The sequence below is a fragment of the Paroedura picta genome, chromosome 6, assembly GCF_049243985.1.
Source record: "Paroedura picta isolate Pp20150507F chromosome 6, Ppicta_v3.0, whole genome shotgun sequence".
In the NCBI taxonomy this organism is placed as follows: domain Eukaryota; kingdom Metazoa; phylum Chordata; class Lepidosauria; order Squamata; family Gekkonidae; genus Paroedura; species Paroedura picta.
In genome coordinates this window covers 96748495-96768260 of record NC_135374.1, presented here as the reverse complement: position 1 = coordinate 96768260, position 19766 = coordinate 96748495, and the positions used below count along the sequence as shown (strand labels likewise).

At 42.7% G+C, this 19766-nt stretch overlaps 2 protein-coding genes and 1 long non-coding RNA gene across 5 annotated transcripts in view; 2 read left to right on the top strand and 1 right to left on the bottom strand.

The window, feature by feature from the left end:
* The window catches only part of ERCC5 (ERCC excision repair 5, endonuclease), a 29941-nt gene extending 21921 nt beyond the window's left edge, over positions 1–8020 (top strand). For all 3 annotated transcript variants that reach the window (XM_077343772.1, XM_077343773.1, XM_077343774.1), the window contains 2 exons: positions 808–5949; positions 7912–8020. In XM_077343772.1, the coding sequence (XP_077199887.1) occupies positions 808–1341 (534 nt within the window). In that variant the 3' untranslated portion in view covers positions 1342–5949; positions 7912–8020. The remainder of the gene's footprint in view (positions 1–807; positions 5950–7911) is intronic.
* Positions 7916–18613, top strand: LOC143840349 (putative methyltransferase-like protein 21E). Its single transcript, XM_077343778.1, has 5 exons — positions 7916–8019; positions 11427–11512; positions 12907–13064; positions 14537–14654; positions 16146–18613. The coding sequence occupies exons 2-5, from the start codon at positions 11485–11487 to the stop codon at positions 16544–16546; spliced, it is 705 nt and encodes a 234-aa protein (XP_077199893.1). The 5' UTR covers positions 7916–8019; positions 11427–11484; the 3' UTR covers positions 16547–18613.
* On the bottom strand, positions 14574–19227 carry LOC143840350 (uncharacterized). Its single transcript, XR_013232144.1, has 3 exons — positions 19051–19227; positions 16369–16510; positions 14574–14693 (listed from the first exon to the last, which is right to left on the bottom strand). It is a non-coding gene; the product is annotated as an uncharacterized LOC143840350 (long non-coding RNA).
* Between the last annotated feature and the right edge of the window lie 539 nt (positions 19228–19766).

Below are 19766 nucleotides of genomic sequence, written 5' to 3'. Positions count from 1 at the left end.
CTTATTCTTTATTTTATTTCTCAAGGTATATCTCACCTTTCTTTTTCAAAGCAGCCCTTCCATAGACGGATTACAACAAATAAATAAATACAATTCAGGTGAAAAGAAATTGCACAAAAATGCACTCCCATTTAACACATTCTTTAAAAGATATCATAACTATACTGACAAAAAAGCAGCTCATATTGAAGAGCTACTTGCCTACAGTTAGCCTGAATGGTCTTCACCTTCTTGCTCAAAACTTCCAAGTCCAGGCTGTAGTGGGCTGTGTTTGTAAAAAAAAAAAGAAAAAAGCCCCAAAACTGTGCAACTTAGGTGCCACCACCAAAAAGGTAGCTTCACTCTCTTGAATCGTAACACTCCGTGGATGGTATCTTGAGGGAAGACCTTCCAGAAGATTGTAGTTGACAAGTGTAGACTGATAGTCCCAAGGCCATAGAGCGGCCATTCTCAACTTTCTTTACTGTTGAGAAATCCCTGCAACATCTTTCAGCTTCAAGAAACTGCAGAAGTGGTTTAGTCATGCAGAATATGGTTGAGAATATGGTTGTACAGCTATGTACGTGTCCAGCTACGTCCACCCTTCAGGCACATCACTGACCATTTGGAAGGGGCGGGCAGGTCAACATGACCATACATGGTCATATCACCCGATAAATGTTGAACAAATTTTAAAAATATATAAAAACGTATATATCTCCTGCCCATTCGTGAAACATTTCAAGAATCCCTGCTATACAGAATTACTCTTTCTCCTTTTCCTGCTTCAATTCCCTTCACGGCAAATGTTTCTAATTTCCGTTGTAGACTCAGCTCCGCATCGATTCCTTCTTCCGACTAGCACAACAAGAGAAGCAGGCCCTCAAGAGTCAGCGGCTTCGCAGGGCTGTGACTTGCATGAGGAGAAAAGAGAAGGAGAAAGAAGAAAGCGAAGTCATTCAGGCTACGGCAGCCTTCAAGGGACGGGAGGGGAAGGAGGAAGGTGGGACCGGAGCCCCAAGCAGGAGGGGCAAGAGGAAGAAACGCCCGTCGCCCGAACAGGAGAGCTTTTTTGGTGGAGGCTTCATAGGGGAGGTACAGCTGTCGGAGTCGTCCAGTGGGTCATCGGGCGACCCATCAGAGGATGAGGCCTCCAGTAGGCATCCCAGGGGGAAGAACACCAAGATGCTCAAAACCAGCATTGGGAGTCCTGACACCCCATTGGGGCAAGGAAAGCCACGAGAGGAAACGGGGAATAGTAGCTCCAGCACAGAAGAGGAAGCAGCTATGGTGACGGCGAGGCCTGTTTTTGAGGGCAAAAAGGCAAAGGGGCGGTCTTCGCGAGGAAGAAGGAAGAAATAACATGAGCGACAAATACGGGCCCTTCTTAAAAGCTGTTTTGTCAATGGCACCCTGAAATCTTGAGAAGAAAAAGGATTAATCATCCCTCTCTCCAACTCCCCCCCCCCCTTTTGTATATATCGGCACTATTTAAATGAGACCTTTAAAATATAGCAATCATGAACTGAAATATTTTGACGGCTAATGTCAGAGCCTCTTCTCCCATGAGCCTCTCCTCTCCCCCCCCCCAAAAAGTCCCATTTTAGAATAAAATTGAGTCCTGCCTCCCTTGAGAAGCTTCTGAAGGTGATGGGTGATCTAGACGTTTCTCATCTTGGAAATGAAATCGTTTCCTAACGTCGCCAATCCGTCACTCGGTTTTCACGCTTCATGAAATGTGATAAGTTGTGTACGTACCGTGCAGGGTTTCTACATTCAGCGTGAAGGGATATTTTGGGCCTCTGCAGATTCTCCGTTTCCTGTTGTTTGCCTAACACTAAAAAAATCATTTTAAATGTGGCATCAAGTGCAGGGTTGCATCCAGTGGCATTGGTGGCGCATGAGCAAGGGAGGAGGGGAGACTTTTCAGTAGCTGCTGCAGATTGGCTACCCTTGAAATTATCCCTCAAACTGGTTTTGATTTCAAATTGAAGAAATTTGGAATAGTTCTTTGTTGAGGGGCAAAGTAGTTGTATGCCGCTCCAGATTCGGTGTCTTCTGGAATCAAGTTTTTCCAAGTCAATGGTTAAGAAAGAAGTCAGTTCACTAAATTTTACTTGTGGAAAGCTGACTCGACAAAATGTCAGACTCTCTTCCTTTGAATATCAGCTCCTGAAACACCGTCTAGCCAGCCCTGCCAATTATTACTTAGTCCAATAAAAATATCAACTTGTTAACATTTCTCATCCTTAGCATCAGGATCCTTGATTATTTTTTATCGTCACAATAAGGCTATCGTCTCATGAGACCTCCCATTAAAGGCTATGGTCACTTCCCATGGTATAGTCCTCATGCAAGGACTGTACCACCTCGGTTTGTAGGATCAGAACAAAACAGGAGTCCAGGGACACCTTAAAAAACAAATGAAATGTACCATGAATGTTTTTGCTGGAAATAAATTTTGGGAGTCTTTCCGGATGACAATGGACTCTTGTTTTATTCTTCGACTATTTTCGTTGTTGTTTGCTCGGAGTTAAAATCTGTTGCATCTGAACACACAAAGTTGCCTTTCTGTTGAGTCAGGCCAGTAGTCTTTCAAGGTCAATGTTGTCTTGTCTTCTCTAACTGGCAATGGGCTTCAGGTCTTTCGTACTACCTGGTGCCGAAGATTGAACTCAGAACCTGCTGCATTGAGGCAGATGTTTTGCCGCAAAGCCACGGCTCTCCCCTTGAGCCAGGCATGGGGGGTGGAGAGAGAAACGTTCAGCAGCTTCTCTCTGCACCTCCGTCTTCTCTTTAGTTTAAAAATGGTGCGGAGGGAAGAGTGGTGGAACCCTGGACCTCTGCTTCTCTGTAGATTTAAGCATAGATATCCTTCCCTGAGCAGTGTCTTTTTAATGCCTCTGCAGTGCAGAAAAGGACTTTGCTGCTTGGTACTTTATCTTTGGGAAGTCCAGCCGATATACACAGTGAGGCGCCGTGAAATTATCTTCCCTGATTTGCAAAGTTGAGCCTTGAAGGTGACCTTCCCAAGATTTTGGCCTGTCGTTCTGCCAAGTATAGTATTTCATAACAGCAGCCCCTCCATCCTCTGAGGCATGAGGTTTTATAGGAGGTATCTCGTCCCACCAGTGTGCCGGCCATTAATCTCAGCGGCTGAGCCTGGCGTGACCCCACCAGTCCTTTCTCGGGTCTCCAGAGAGATGTCTTTATTATTGATTTGTCTAATGGCTGCACCTGTAGGCAGTTCCAAGATTAATCCCTGCAAAACCGCACCGAGGCTCTTTGTTCTGATGACCTGACAGTCTAGCTCAAAGACTTAGGGGAGAGCTCTGTGTAAGTCCTGTCATTAGAACTTCCTGCTTTGTGTACGCAGCAGAGAGACTGTTGAAAAGGACTGGAATCTGTTGGCAAACACAACATACCCTATCACAGGGGTAGTCAACCTGTGGTCCTCCAGATGTTCATGGCAGGGGCTCATGGGAATTGTAGTCCATGGACATCTGGAGGACCACAGGTTGACTACCCTTGCCCTATCAGGTATTTTAAATCTGTGGTGCTTATATTGTATGCGTTTGTGCTAACAAATTGGATATTAGGCCTCCGTCTGCTCCTGTGGAATCTGTATCTCTTCTGTGCCATGGCAGATTTTGCACACTCTCCCGAAACATCTGCTGACAGGATTTTGGGAGGTGTAGCAGCCTGTAGCAAGATGGAGAAGGTGGAATTTTGCTGTTTATTTACTATATATATATATATATTAAAAAATTCTGTCCTTCGCAGCAGGAGTTCAGAGCTATGTGCATCATTCTCCCTGTCTTCATAGTATTCTCATGACATCCCTGTGAGGTAGGATGCACGGAGAGAGTACGTAGCCCAAGGTCATCGAAATAACTGGATGGCAGCATGGGAATCTGAACCTGGGTCTTCCAGATTCTGGTCAGTCGGCTGCATCTGATCCATAAAAGATTATGGTGGAATAAATTCAGTTAGTCTTTAAGATGATTATGGGATTCCCATTTAATCGTTCCTAGCAAGTGGACATCTGGATACTTGCTTCCATAGAATTTTATGGGATTCCAAATGTGAGATTTCAGCGTCCTCTCTTTTTTTTTATTTCCCATTTAGGGCTTCTTGCAAATAGGTTCTAGAAATAGAACTTCAACATGAATCAGATTTCAGGATAGAGGAAATCAAAAGCAAACCCGTCCTGTGATGATAGATTCTGGCATAATAATTTCAACATGAATCAGATTTCAGGATAGAGGAAATCAAAAGCAAACCCGTCCTGTGATGATAGATTCTGGCATAATAATTTCTGTTCAGGTAAAGTGATAATAGATAGCCAACACACACAAGCTCTGAATTTGCTCTGAATGTAATGGAAATCAGGATATTTGAGAAACATCGAACTTCAGCCCAGCTGATCAGCCTACAGTAAGAGATGTTTCTGTCATGATTAGTATGGTCTTGATTCTTTCCCAGGGAAGGGAGAGGTTCACTCCTCACAACCGTACAAGCTGCAACTTGTTCAGCAGCCAGTTCATTAATATTTTTCATTAAATCAGCAACAGGTTTATTAATCATAGTACTTTTTACCAGAATGTCTGATTGCTGCTCGTTCACTGAAATGTTCAGAAAAGCAGGCCTTTAGTCTTCCTTCAGCATAACGGCCATATCTAACGTATTTAATCTCTGATGTGGTTTATATATTTAATTATTTTCAAGGTAGAGTTCTATCATTATGGAGCTATGTCTGAAGTATAATCATAGTGATTTGAACAGGATGTCCTCTATATACCAACAAAAATTTCTTACCCTTTCCTGATATGAGCACTGAAGGCCAGTCCAAACAGGTAGACCATATTGAAATTCAGAATGGAGATTATCCTTAGATTTTGTTTAGGAAATCTGCTTTGAGGGAAAGCTCCATAGATGGGAGTAACCACTATGGGAGTATCTCTCTGCTGTGGGAAAAGGCAGACTCTCAGGTGGGATGTAACTAAGCTTCTTAAGTGTTATAACTCATAAAATGCATCTTGAACTATGTTTTGAAGAGGAGACCTTTTATATTTTTGCCACCTGCATTTAAAAAAAAAGTAAAATTGCTCTGGTGATTGTGTTTTTGCTTAGAGTGTGTGTATGAATGAGTGACTTCAATGACATTACAAGTGCTAGCCAATTGATGCCTTACATCCGGAGCTGCTCTCCATTTCATTTTCTTTCTGGAAGTCCTGAATATTTATGCTCTGAAATTCAAATACTTCTGAGACCTCCCACAAGCTTCTATAAGATTTTCAGTTCTCGTTCTTTCCATTGGGGCTGCTACCCTTTCAGTAATTTATTTGTTCAAGTTGTTAGTTGTTGTCAAGAGTCTGAAAAGCTAATATAGCGTCTTCCCCTCCCCCCCCCATTCCAAAATAAACCATGTTAATAATTTACAGCACTGCTTTTTCAGAGCTTTCCTAAAGTGTGATGTGTTAGCATGGAACCTGGAAGTGTACTTCTAAACTAATGCCCTCTCCCTTAAAATCACAAGGTTTAAAATAAGAAAAAAACAGTTTTCTTATTGTTGCCTTCCCATCTTTTTTAAAAAAACTGTTTTAATTTAGAAGTCCTTATTATTATTTTTACCATGATTTATTCTACTTATTTGATTGAAGAGGAATGTTGAAGTGCATAATATCTTGTATAATGTCTCAGCCTCCTAGGAGAGTTGGCCTTCCCCTTTATGTAAGTGTGCTGAGGGTAGATATTTCCCCTCCCAGAGAAATTCAAAGGGCGTGTTCACTTTGTTAACTCTGCAGCTGTCAGGATTTATTCATTCATCATAATGGGGGTTTGCTGAAAGGTTATGTTTCCAACTTTACTGCATTTCCCTCTCGGGCTATTCATGAACGAAGTGCTGGAAGAGAGAGAGTCTGTGGATTTATAGTCTCCCATTCCTGGACACCTGCGACAAAAGAATAGGTATGTTGCTGAGTGCTTTGAGGTAGACTTTTATGGCTCTAGATGTCGCCAGGTTTATTTCAGAGCACAGTTTTGACCCCTCTGAATGCCTTCAAACCTTTCCTGAAATATATTGTCTATTCAGATAAGAAACTGTTCTAATTTAAAGTACTGTTAGTGCAGTTACAGTAAAAAAATACATATACAAAGCTAGCCAACAGGGTAAAATATCCGAGTCGTACAAGTTGTTTTGGAATTCAAGCAAGAGTACCCCGAGGGGATGACCTTCAAAATAAGCAGTTGTAAAAGGCCGTTGTGTCTTCATGCTTGTGAGTCTTGGTGTAGCTCAGCGGTGCTGTCACTTAAGATGCAGTAAGATTCCCTGGCAAAGCTCTCTCTGCCTCTCTAGAAAATAAAAGCTACAACTCTATGCTCATTGATCAGGAAGTATTGTCTGAATGAATTCATTGTGACTCACATCCAAGCAGACGTGCATAGAATTGGGTTTCATCTGTCACAAAATGTTTTGTTTGTTAGTTGCTGTGTAATGCTCCTAAAATAACTATTTCCCACCAGCACCATAGGAAATAGTATGGAATTAGAGAGCATGCTTACTACTATTTTAAGGTTGACCAGATTGTCCCACTTTTGGAGGGGCATCTGGGGGCACCTGGTAAATTGTACTTATGTTGAAATTAAATATATATATATATATATATATATATATATATATATATATATATATATATATATATATATATATATATATATATATATATATATATATATATATATATATATATATTACAATACTATTTTTGCATTCTATGCGTTTGTTGCTCCATACAGACCGAATTTTTAATCAAGAACCCCCCCTCCCCCTGGTCAATGGTGTCCTGCTTTACCAATGTTAAAATCTGGTTACCTTATACTATTTTATTCCATAACAACTGTTAATGTAGCTAGAGGGCGTCACCCCAAGGGTCAGACATGATCCAGTGCTTGCACAGGGGATACCTTTACCTTATATTGAATTCGGCAGTGGGGAACACTCACCCATGCACTATAGGGCCAGTTTGGTGTAGTGGTAGAAAGGGGTTTGATTCCCCACTCCCTCACATGTAGCAAGCTGGGTGACCTTGGGCTTATCGCAGTCCTGATAGAACTGTTTTCACAGAGCAATCCTGTCAGAGCTCTCTCAGCCCCACCTACCTCACAGGGTTCTGTTGTGGGGAGAGGAAGGGAAGGCGATTGTAAGCCACTTTGAGGCTCCTTCAGGTGGTGAAAAGCAGGGTATAAAACTTCCATAATAAACACCTGTGTTAAAAGGTACCTGCAAAAAACTGCTGTGTTATTGTGATCACTTAATCCTGAGAGCAGAGGAAGGATTTCCGGTGTTCTAAACCGGTGGTCCCCAACCACCGGGCCGCGGCTCCCTCTCCCTGCCCTCCCCCCTGCAGTGAGAAACTTCCCAGGCTGCAAAAGCGGCCGATTAGCTTGTGGCCCGGCAAGCTTCTTTTTGTGGGGGGGGGGGAGAGGGAAGCAGGGCCGCGCATGTGCGTTTGCGGCTGCGCATGTGCAGCCGGGCGATCGCCCTCCCCACCGCAGCAGTAAAAAGGTTGCAGACCACTGTTCTAAACTACTGATAAAACTATTTTACAGTGAACACCCAAAGCATATCAACATTCACGTGGGAGAATTGAAAATCCCCTACAACAAGGGTAGTCAACCTGCGGTCCTCCAGATGTTCATGGACTACAATTCCCATGAGCCCCTGCCAGCATGAGCCCCTGCTCATGGGAATTGTAGTCCATGAACTTTACTATGATATTGTAGTCTGACCTTATTTGCAGTTCACTGTTTCACAGCTACTTTGAAATGGGTGATGAAGAAAAGCCATGCGTTCTAGATCTGTCTTCGCTGTGTTATAGATCCTCTCTATATAACCGTTTAGGTTTTTTTCCTCTCTGTTTTCATTTCTAGCTCATATCTCCTACTTGTCTCGTGTGTGGCACGAAATGGATTCAAAATGGTCACAGCACAAGCATTTTGAATCGGATGAATTATCTCAAATTCCCGAGAAGAAAAAAGGTAAATATTCCCCGGCTTGTCTTCCCTGGTGTACGAAAACCAGCATTATATACTGGTCACAGCATCCTTTCTCAACTTTTTTACCATTAAGAACCTCTGACATTCTCTTCGGGCTTTGAGAAACCCCAGAAGTAGCATGCTCATGCAGAATATGACTGGGAAGCATAGCAGTGGACACACCCACCCAGGTCCTCCACCCTTTCCAGGCACCTAATCGGCCATTTTGGAAGGGGTCGTTGGATCGACATGACTGTGTATGGTCATATGGCTTGATAAACGTTTTAACACATTTCTAAACTATATTAAAATTAATTAACTCCCACCCATTTAGGAAACACTTCCAGGGCCGTCAAGAAACCCCAGAGTTGCACGAAATCCTGGTTGAGAAAGCCTGGGTTACAGAACAGGTCAAGCTGGGATATCCACTCTATGGAACCATGCTGGGTGGCCTTAGACCAGTCAACAAATCTCAGCCTACCCAACCTCACAGGTTTGTTGTGAGGGTAAACTGGAGGGGAGGAGAACCACCTAAGCCATTTTGGGTCACTGCTGAGTAGAAAGGCAGAGCATAAACAAAACAAAGGGATGCCACTAGCTTGCCCAAGAACATATGCTTCCTGTATGCTGTTAGGAGATGTAGTATTGATAAAAAATAAATTGGTATATGTAGATGCTGACATCCCACTACCAGTGCTTATGCCGAAATAAACACAGGCCATTTGTGTAACTTAAGTATTGGGTGGCCGACTCATAGTTATCGATAAATACAAGAATGAGCTAAAGAGTTTCAGATGTTTTGCTGTGATTCAAATGGAAATGGCCTTTCTAAAGGAGCATCGCAAATGCCCAGCTCTTCCGCCTTGGGCCAGGTTTACTGCCATTTGACCTTTGTAAACTTGATATCCCCCCTGTATGGACATGTCCTCGTGATTTAAGATCTTTCCTGCAGAGGCACTGGCGTTGCTGATTTTTGAAACTGGCTCCTCCAGGTTTAGTATCATTTAGTTCTGCAGCAATAATCTGGTGATGTTATTTAAGCTTCACACCATCAAAAACTTTCAGCTGCTCATTTCCACCCACGAAAGAAACAGGAGTTCAGCAACTGTGTGATCAGAGACCAGGTGAATGCAGTTTCCACGGGATACTTCCAGGAATAGCTGGGCAGTCCCGTTCCCCCCCTTATATAAGAATGGAACAAGAGCCAGTAAAAGAAGATGGGAGTTAATGTGAACTCAGCATTTAGCAGTTTGGGGTTTCCTTAAAATAGAAGCAAGAAAGAGTAGAAGGTGGGCCATTAGCAGTTTCTGGGAACATGATAGAGTGACAAATTTAAATAAGGTAACAAATAAACTTATATACCTTCAGTAGGGGGACCTGAGAAGGTGATATAAAAGTTACATGAACATTAACACCTTAATCTGTTGGGTCAGATGAGGGCTCAGTGTTACATACTAAGTCATCTTGGAGGACCCACATCCAGCCGTTGCTGAGGCAGCTGTGATGATTACCAATCTGTTTCCAGATCAAGTTCAAGGTATTGGTCTTGATCTTTAAGGCTTGGGTCCTACCTACCTGCGGGACCACTCAGCTCATTATGGCAGGGCTCTTTGCTCTGCGAGTATAAATCTGCAGATGGTCCCAGGGCCCCAGAAGGTGTGCCTGGCCGTGACTGGCCCCTAACTGGTGGAACGAGCTTCCAAAAGAACTGCAGGCCCTGATGGAGCTTTCAAGATTCCACAGGGCCTGCAAAATGGAGCTCTTCCACCAGTCATTTGGTTGAGGCCAGGTTCTTAGCCATGGGGCTATGAGAACGGGTCCCACCCCCCAGCTCAGGGTAGGTACTAGATCTACCCTGGAGCCTTTAGGTAACCTACCTCCTGGCTTCATCGCCAGTCGTTAATGTCCAGTTTTGATGCCAATTGTTTGAAATGTTGGGGGATGAGTTTGTAGGAATTGTACTGTACCACCATTTTATTGTGATGTGACCTGTTAGGGATTTTTAGGAGATTAGTTTTATGACAGGTTTTTTATGGTACTTGGAATTAGAGTTGTGCGATTTAGCCGCCAAAGCAGCAGTTCCTACCCGTCGCAGCCAGCGCCGCGCCACTGGCTGTGACGGGCAGGAACGGCCACTCTGGTAGCCACATCACACAACCCTACTTGGAATTGTTGTACGATTTGTTGCAAACCGCCATTAGCCAGCATTGCTAGGAGCAGTGGTATAAAAATTCAATAAATAAATAATAATAATACTCAGGTGTACATGAGCAGCCTCAGTGCTTCAGGAAGGCTTATCTGACACAAGGAGTGCCCTCAGCAGAGTGAACAAACAGCAAACCACATGTCAAGGCAATGTGTGGAGCTGAAGTAGCACTATCTCCGCCTCCAGTTCCCGCCCATGCACCCTCCCTACCCTTCCTCCCAGGGACTGTTTTTTTTAAAGCAAACTGCCTGGAGCAAAGAATAAGTGTTAAATCTCTCAGGCAAAAAAAAAAAATCCCCCCATAGTTAAAACACAAAGCATGCCTCTCTAAAGTCTTCCCCCTCAAAAAATCTGGCTAAAAGATTCAAGGCTTATGATTGCAAAGGGTTGGAATTAAAAAGGCACTATGCGTCTAAGATTAGATGCATAGGCGTCTCAACAGAGAAGTTTTACTTTAAAAAAATTAGCTGGCATTGCGGGCCCTTTAAAACATGGGGAAAGGCTGCCTGGCTTGATTGACAGGTGGAGGAGAGTTCTGTGTAAAGCGCCTTGCTCTCTTCTGCCATTTCAAGCAGGCGTGTGGAGTGCTAAGAAGCGTAAGGTGGTGGCAATGAAAAGTGAGAGAGCCAGAAGGTGAGGAATGGCTGGATGCGCATTATTTTTTAGCGTTACGCCATTTTGCTGGTGTAACGCTATTTTTTTCAATGTGCGGAAGTACCCCTCGTTTTCTAAAATTTGAGTACCACATGAAAACAAAGCATCACATCACAATTTGCTAGTCCTTAAGGTTCTACAAAACTCTGGGTTACTCTGGCTGCAACATGGACACTCCTCTGCAACTTGTATGTTCTGGGTATGTTCTGGGATTTCCTGTATGGTTATCATGATGAATATTTGGGAAATGATCTGTTGGAGCACCACACTGGCCCGCTATCGCTCTGCTTATTTATCCATTCCTGAGCTGCTCTTACCACTAAGAAGTCTGGATGAGAGTGTGTATAATTCCTGGGTTGAGAAGAATGTGTTGTCAGATAGCCAAGTTGAACTCAGGGCACTTATTACCATGTTGTAGTCTCAGCTTTCAGCCCCAGTGCTAATGGCAGCTCCTTGAAAATCACTTCAGTAGGGTACTTTGAGGGCATTGCAGTATTCCTCACCTTAAGGTCATTCTCTCTTTGATATATCTATGCTTTCCTTGCCACAGAATGAGGTCAAACCTTGTTAATGATTAACGATGGCATCATGTGATTTAGGGATGGTGCATGCTGCCTTTCCAGAAGCCTTTTCAAGGTAACTCACCGATAAAAATACCATAAACCACCTAAGATCAATTAGAAAGCAAGCCAGTAAAATTCAGCCATTAAATAAAACAGTTTCTTCATGAAATTAAGATAAGTTCAAGCGGGTCTGAAACAGCAGAACAAAGTTGGAGTCCAATGGCACCTTTAAGACCAACAAAGTTTAATTCAAGGCATGGGCTTTCATGTGCAGGCACACATCTTTAGATATCACAGATCTGGAGATAGTGTGCCTGCACATGGAAGCGTATAGCTTGAATAAAACTTTGTTGGTCTTAAAGGCTCATGAATTGAAGTACTTGAATAATTGAGGTAACATTTCTTTTCTGCTGTGGGAGATTATTTAATCTTTAATGGGGCATAAGCTTGAAGTCATAACTGTGTATAGATCAGGGAAAGGAAAGTTTGTTGGGTCAAGTGCACCCCCCCATGCAAACCCAAAAGAGAGAAACAGAGGGCAAAAGGGGTCCCTCCTTGGCCAGACATGCAAAAATAACCTTGAGCCTGAGAGAGGGCAATGCCCCTAAGTCACCTTCACTGCCTTCTCTTGGGCTGCTGTCTCCCGCTTGGATCCAGTGACCTCCCATCTCTTCTCAACCAGCCCTAGGATAGCACACATCTTTGACCTGCAAGCTAGCCCAATAGGCTGCCTGCACTTCCAAACAAGATCCGAGGAGAACACATAATTTTGCATGGAGGATGGCTGGGGAGAGTCATATTCGTGGCTACTTTAAGAAATATGTATTTATGCTTGGATTTATATCCCGCCTCTCATGGCTTTTGTCGAGGCGGCTAACAATTAAAACCATAACAGTATCCCATAAAACCCCCATCAAAACAGCAATACAGTACATATAATAACCCACAAGATGGCAGAAAACAATCTACCCCAACCAACTCTAGTAAGTCCAGCCAGAACGTAATTTGGATCTAGTTATTAATAAATTTCCAGGGTGCTTGGCTTGGGTGGGACCCCTGATCGAAACTCCAGTCAACCCCCCTCCCCCCCAGCCTCAATCAAATGCCAACCCCCCCCCCCGCCTTAACCAAATATCCCATTTGCCTCCTCTGTATTACATTATTGTAACTTGACTAATTGGCTTCTGAGCCTCCCCGATGTTGAGTGAAGGAGAAATAAAATTCTATTATTGGAGCTTTATAAATAGAAATCATGATGGATAACAGCTCCAGCGGGCCACATATATCATGATAAACAATTCATTAACATTCCCGGATAGTGACGGAACTCAAACAGCTTGGTATTTAAGAGAATGCCCCGTTTGCCTGGAGGATAGAGATGAGTTCATTATGCTATCTTTGCCTGCGCTTGGCTACCTTCTCCTTTTCACTACAATCCGCACTCTCTTCTTATTGTTTTGTTACTAGGACAAAATGGAGATGGGCAGATAGTTGCAGAAATCATGGGAAGACGTTTTTCTCCTTCACTGATAACCACCCGAGCCTGGGAAAGATTCCATTTTGCTGGACACGAAATAGAGATTACAGAAGCCACCGACAGCTTTGGAGCTGTGGTCTGGCCTTCGGTACGGTTGTCACCTTTGGTTTTGGTACCAGAAGCCAAGCACGAGCTGTGATTCTGTCTGATTCCCCCTTTTTAAATCCAGTAAACATAACATCTTAGGAAAATGTGACTTTATATGGAGCTTACACAATGGGGGATTAGAAAGACATTGTCTCAGCAGCCCTGTTAGAGTGAACACGTGTACAACCTGCATGAATGTTAGGGTTCCCAGCCCCCAGGTGGGGGGACAGCTGGAGGCCTCCCAGAATTTCAGCTGATCTCCGGAGCACAGAAAGCAGTTCCCCTGGAGAAAATGGGAAGACTTCATGGATATTGTAACCCACCAAGGTTACAGCCGATTTATAGTGCCCCTGCAGGGTTTTCAAGGCAAAAGGTGGCCTGCGATTGCCTGCCTCTGGGTCGCAACCTTGGCCATCGCCCTGTAGTCTTTCACCAAAAACTAGTCACCTCTGACCCTGCTTAGCTTCGGGAATATTGATGACATTGGGCTCCCCAGATCAGAGTGTGGGAGGCAGACATGACAGATAAAAACAGTCCAACCAGAGAGAAATATTATGCCAGCTTGGTGTAGTGATTAGGAGTGCAAGCTTCTGATCTGGCAAGCCAGGTTTGATTCTGCACTCCCCCACATGCAACCAGCTGGGTGACCTTGGGCTCACCACAGCACTGATAAAGCTGTTCTGACTGAGCAGTAATATCAGGGCTCTCTCAGCCTCACCCACCTCACAGGGTGTCTGTTGTGGGGAGAGGAAAGGGAAGGCGACTGTAAGCCACTTTGAGACTCCTTCGAGTAGAGAAAAACAGCATATAAGAACCAACTCTTCTTCTTCTCTCTGTTATCCATGACAGCAGAGAATTTATTGCTTAAGTAGAGCATGAAATACCAACCAAGTTATGCATTTTAGATGCCAAACTCTACAGCCAAAATACAGAAGGAGCATAGCTAACAGAATGTTCTACATTTTCACTAAAATGTCTAAAGTAAAGGTAAAGGTATCCCCTGTGCAAGCACCGAGTCATGTCTGACCCTTGGGGTGACGCCCTCCAGCATTTTCATGGCAGACTCAATACGGGGTGGTTTGCCAGTGCCTTCCCCAGTCATGACCGTTTACCCCCCAGCAAGCTGGGTACTCATTTTACCGACCCCGGAAGGATAGAAGGCTGAGTCAACCTTGTGCCGGCTGCTGGGATCGAACTCCCAGCCTCATGGGCAAAGCTTTCAGACTGCATGACTGCTGCCTTACGACTCTGCGCCTCAAGAGGCTCTAAAATGTCTAGGACGAACATAATTTCATTTACTTTCTCTGACAAAATTCACGTACAGTCATATAATCTGAAATAATGTTTTTCCTTTGTTAGAAGGCTGCCTCATTAGCTTACAGCCATTGTGGCTGATAATGAAGTCATTTCTTGTTAACCTTTCCCCCTCTTCCCATGTTAATTTACTCTCTTCTCCTCTCTTCCCTTCCCCAGGCTCTTGTTCTGTGCCACTTTTTGGAAACAAATGCAAACTCATGTAGCATGGTTGATAAAAATGTCATTGAAATTGGAGCGGGGACAGGTCTGGTCTCAATAGTTGCTAGTTTCCTTGGTAAGTAGCATCTACTGTTGTTCAGGAAATGGATAAATTCTGTTAATGTAAAAAAAAGCAGGATAATTTATTTTTAAATATTTACGAGTACATATGACAATCACATTTTGGTAACTATCAACATAAACAATTAAATACACTGATCTATCATTCCTCTTGGGTTGTTTTTACTAACACTCCAGATTTTAATTATATATGGGTTGTTTTACTGACACTACAGATTTTAATTGTAGACTCATATTCGCAGAATTTGTCTGAGATAATCCCGTGTGAATTCCATCAAGCACCACATTTCAAGCATTCTGAATACAATTAAAATCTGGAGTGTTAGTAAAAACAACCTGAGGGGAATGGTAGATCAGCGTATTTAATGTTTCTTTAATTATTTAGGATTATTAGAGAAATGAATAAGAAAAGAATAAAAGGAGAAAGGAATACCCATTTATTTATTTAATGCATTTGTTCCCCAGCCTTTCTCCTCAATGGGACCATTAAAAGGACTCATGCAAAATCAAGGCAAGCATCAAAAGAACAAAATCATCATATGTATTAATATGATGAAATTGTATGAACACATGAAGCCGCCCAATGATGAATCAGACCAATGGTCCATCAAATTCAATACTGGCTACACAGACTGGTGGGGGCTCATCAGAGTCTCAGACCGAAGTCTTTTACATTACTGAAGCTGGGAATTTCTATGTGCCAAGCAGATGCTCTATCACTAAACAATGGCCTTCCCTTAAATGTAATACAAGTGCTTCCAAAAAATTCAGATTATATCATTTTCAGAAATGTAGTTATTATTATTATATTTGTTTGATTTCTATACCTCCCTTCTAGCAGACCAGCTCAGGGCAGTGTACAACATGTAGGCGTAACAACATTATTTAAAAACATACAATCACATAAGATTTAAACTATAATTAAATTGTGCAACAGCGCTAGTATCAACAGATCTCCTGTCTCACTCTCCTAAAACTAGATTGCAGTCCCTGAGGTGGCTTTTGATTTGGGTGGGTGGGTGGGTGGGGGGTTATCTGATTCACTGGCCCCAAACAAAAGCCTGGTGGAAGAGATCTGTCTTAAAGACCCTGTGGAACTGTGCTTGTTCCATCAGGGCCCAGATATACTCTGGGAGCTCATTCTACTAGGTGGGGGTCGGGAAAGAAAGTAACCTGGCCCTGGTTAAGGCCAGACATACCTCCTTGGGGCCAGGGATCAACACTTGGTTGGTATTTGAAAAACAAGATTTATATATAAGGATTGATAAAAATGATAATTTTCTCAAAGATTGCCAGTTTGATCAGCTCAACAATTTCTCTTCATGTATTCACTACCCAATTCTTAACACTTGGTAGGTTAGGTTATGCTGCTTTTGAACTATTCATAGTAGTAATCAGTAGGTCAGAATTTCTGCAACAGATATCCCTACTTCTTTAAAGTATCCATAAGAGTGACTTGCAATTCTGTGACTCCTGTCTTTCACAGGTGCCCACGTGACTGCCACTGACCTGCCTGAACTGCTTGGAAACCTTCAGTACAATATTTTCAGAAATACAAAGATGCGATGCAAGCAGCAGCCCCAGGTGAAGGAACTGTCTTGGGGTGTTGACTTGGAAGAGAAGTTCCCCAAGACTTTGTGCCAGTTTGACTACATCTTGGCTGCTGACGTTGTCTACCACCACCCTTATCTAGATGAGCTCCTCCTTACCTTTGACCACTTGTGTAATGACAACACTGTCATCCTCTGGGCCATGCAGTTTAGGCAGGAGAAAGAAAACCAGTTTGTGGGCAGACTCCAGCAACTGTTTGACCTGGAAGTGATTTCTGACTTTCCCAGTTTAAATATAACCCTGTTTAAGGCAAAGAGAAGATGCAGAGTGAAATAGTCTTCAATTGGTTGCTAATTTAACCTGGTAGCTAGCTAGGCTTTGGGCCAAATGAGACACAATGTGAGTAGACTAGATCTCCACATGGTGTATTACATTAAAAGCAGCAATGGGGAATGAAATTGGATAAGGATCAAAGAGCCTCTTGTGGCGCAGAGTGGTAAGGCAGCTGTCTGAAAGCTTTGCCCATGAGGCTGGGAGTTCAATCCCAGCAGCCGGCTCAAGGTTGACTCAGCCTTCCATCCTTCCGAGGTCGGTAAAATGAGTACCCAGCTTGCTGGGGGGTAAATGGTAATGACTGGGGAAGGCACTGGCAAACCACCCCGTATTGAGTCTGCCATGAAAACGCTGGAGGGCGTCACCCCAAGGGTCAGACATGACTCGTGCTTGCACAGGGGATACCTTTACCTTTACCTTTACATAGCACTTGGTTTTTGTTTTGTTTGTTTTTGTTTTAAGCCTTTTCCCTGGTGTCGTTTTTTCCATTTCAGAACACCTCTCCCCCTGTGCTCCTTGCATTATGGAAGCAAACACAGATACTATTTAAAAGTGTATGATTTGTGAATTACAAGAGGAACATTATTTGGGGGAAAGGGTTAAATTCCCCTCCCCACTTACTGAAGACTTATTTAATTCAGCTATCCAGCTGCTACTGTTTAAACAACAGAAACAAACATGAGTTCCCTCAAATGAAACCAGTCTGCAGAAGTCACTTCACCTTGAGGAAGTGGCAGCTTCACGATGGACTGTGTAATGTATTATAGTAACTAGAGTGCTGTTTACGTGTTATGGTTAACTCACATATATCCGGTTTCTAAAAAGAGCTAAGGCATGCTCATTTTACAAATGAAACCAGAGAATGAAACCTTGAATAAATATGGGACTTAAATCACACATTCAGCTGTGAGCCAGCTGCCTACTGGCACTTGCCCATGCCTCCATGAATCGACTTGTGGGTGAAGAATAGTGGAGGAGGGATGATGTCACAGCATCTGAAATACTCTAGGAATTTTCTCTGATATCTATGGTCTTTACTATAGTAACGTAGGGGGGAGTGATTCCTAGAGTGTCACAGAATCTGTGATGGCATTCCTGAGATTGTGCTGATGGACGGCAGGTAACTTATGTACATGCATTGAATGCAACATGAGAATTAAAGAAAAAGCCCCGAATGTGGATTTCGCAAGTGTTCTCTGTAACTGAACAGGGAGAAGGTGACACACTCTTGCCTGGAAAGACACCAAGCCAGAGGCCACTTGAGGACTAAGAGAAGGATGGGATTACTTGTGTCCTCCTGCGGGTCATTAGGGTGGATTTTCCCCCTTAACACTGAAGAGGATTTTGAAAGTCTCTCCCTTCCCCTAGGCTGAGCGGAACATAAGTGGATAGCAGCTGGTTATCCCCCAACAAATATTTAGGGTTGGTATGATATACCAAATACAAGCATACAGATTCCTGTAGTTATGTCATGTGGGAGAATAAGGCAGAGGGTTTGTGGCAGGAAATATAAAGTTTGGATTCTAGGGGGAGGAAGTGAAGTCACAAGAAGGAGACAAGTTGGAGAGTCTGACCTTCAGCCTGACGTGTGATAGCAGAAGATGAGATCGTTGATGGGCTTCCTTATCTTGCCATGCACTGCGTCCAAGTCTCCAGCAATTTTTCCATGCTGGAGTTGGCAACCATACATGCAGCCCTAATGAGTCCTCCCCCTTCCCTTGTAAAGCAGGGGTAGTCAACCTGTGGTCCTCCAGATGTCAATGGACTACAATTCCCATGAGCCCCTGCCAGCAAACACTGGCAGGGGCTCATGGGAATTGTAGCCCATGGACATCTGGAGGACCACAGGTTGACTACCCCTGCTGTAAAGCATCCATTCTTCCCTCCTCAGTATTGGGCAGATACAGGAGAATGAACCTAGGAGTATTATTTGGCATATGCAGTGTCACTCTGGATTTAGCCCAGTCCCTTCCCAAGGGCAATATAACAAAGGAACACACAGTGTAGGAGTGAAACAAAGAAAAATACTGTGTGGCAGAAATTGCTAAAAATAAAACATCAAATATCAAACTTGTTGCAGTTTCTTCTTTCAATGAACGTATTTATATAATTGATAGCAGCATTTGCTTGAAGAAAAAACTGAAAATGTTTCAATATGTACCTTCTTCAATTCAGTTCAGTAAGACTATTAACAAACAATTCCACAAATTAGCAACTTATAGAAAAGGGGAAATTCTACATGAATCTATAAGGATAAACAAAAAAAAATCACTATTCAATTTAGACAATTGATTATATAAAGAAACAATTGATAATGTTTACCAAATTATACAATGGATGAAAATATCTACTAGGTTATTATTGTTACACAAAAATGGTTATATGGTAATAAAAATGCAAAGAGAAACCTTCAATAGAGCAAAAACTCCCCCCAAACAATATACATCACAGGAGTTGGCTTGTTTTTTGTAATTTTTTTCATACAAATTGAGTAAGTATCCACTTACCCTTAGTGGATTTGCTAATTGTCATTTCCCCTTTAAGTACTCATAGTTTGTGAACTCCTTTGAGCCATTCCTTTCTGTTGATCATTGGGAATTTGATAGTAGTAGTTTTAGGATCAGCTTTGTAGATCATTTTGATCGCAGGTTTAACAGGTCTGATTGACCTTTCTAAACTGGAACAGCTGCAGTTCATTAACTCATCCCAACAGCTGATTCAACTATTCATTTTTCTTAAGTGTTAGTTCTTGTTTTTCTCCTTTGAACTGCAAGGATTGTAGCTGAGTGAGCACATAAAGGCAGTTACTGAGGTAAGCAATATGGGTTTTCACCCCAAAATTATGATGACAGTGAACACCTTATGTATCCTTGATAGACTTTAGTGACTATTTTCCACTGTATTCCTTAGAAACCCTTTGCAGGTTCTTTGCCAGCCAACATTAGAATGTTTTGACTGTAACCTACAGCTGTTTTGGGTGTGTTTATATTGTTTTGAGGTAGTTTTTGCTCTATTGAAGGTTTCTCTTTGCATTTTCATTACCATATAGCTGTTTTCCTGTTGCAATAATAACCTAGTAGATGTTTCCATCTGTTGCATAATTTAGTAGATGTTATCGATCATTATTTTGTATAATTGTCTAAATTGAACAGTGATTTTTTGCTTATCCTTATGTAAAATCTCCTCTTTTGTATAAATTGCTAATTTGTGGAATTGTTTGATG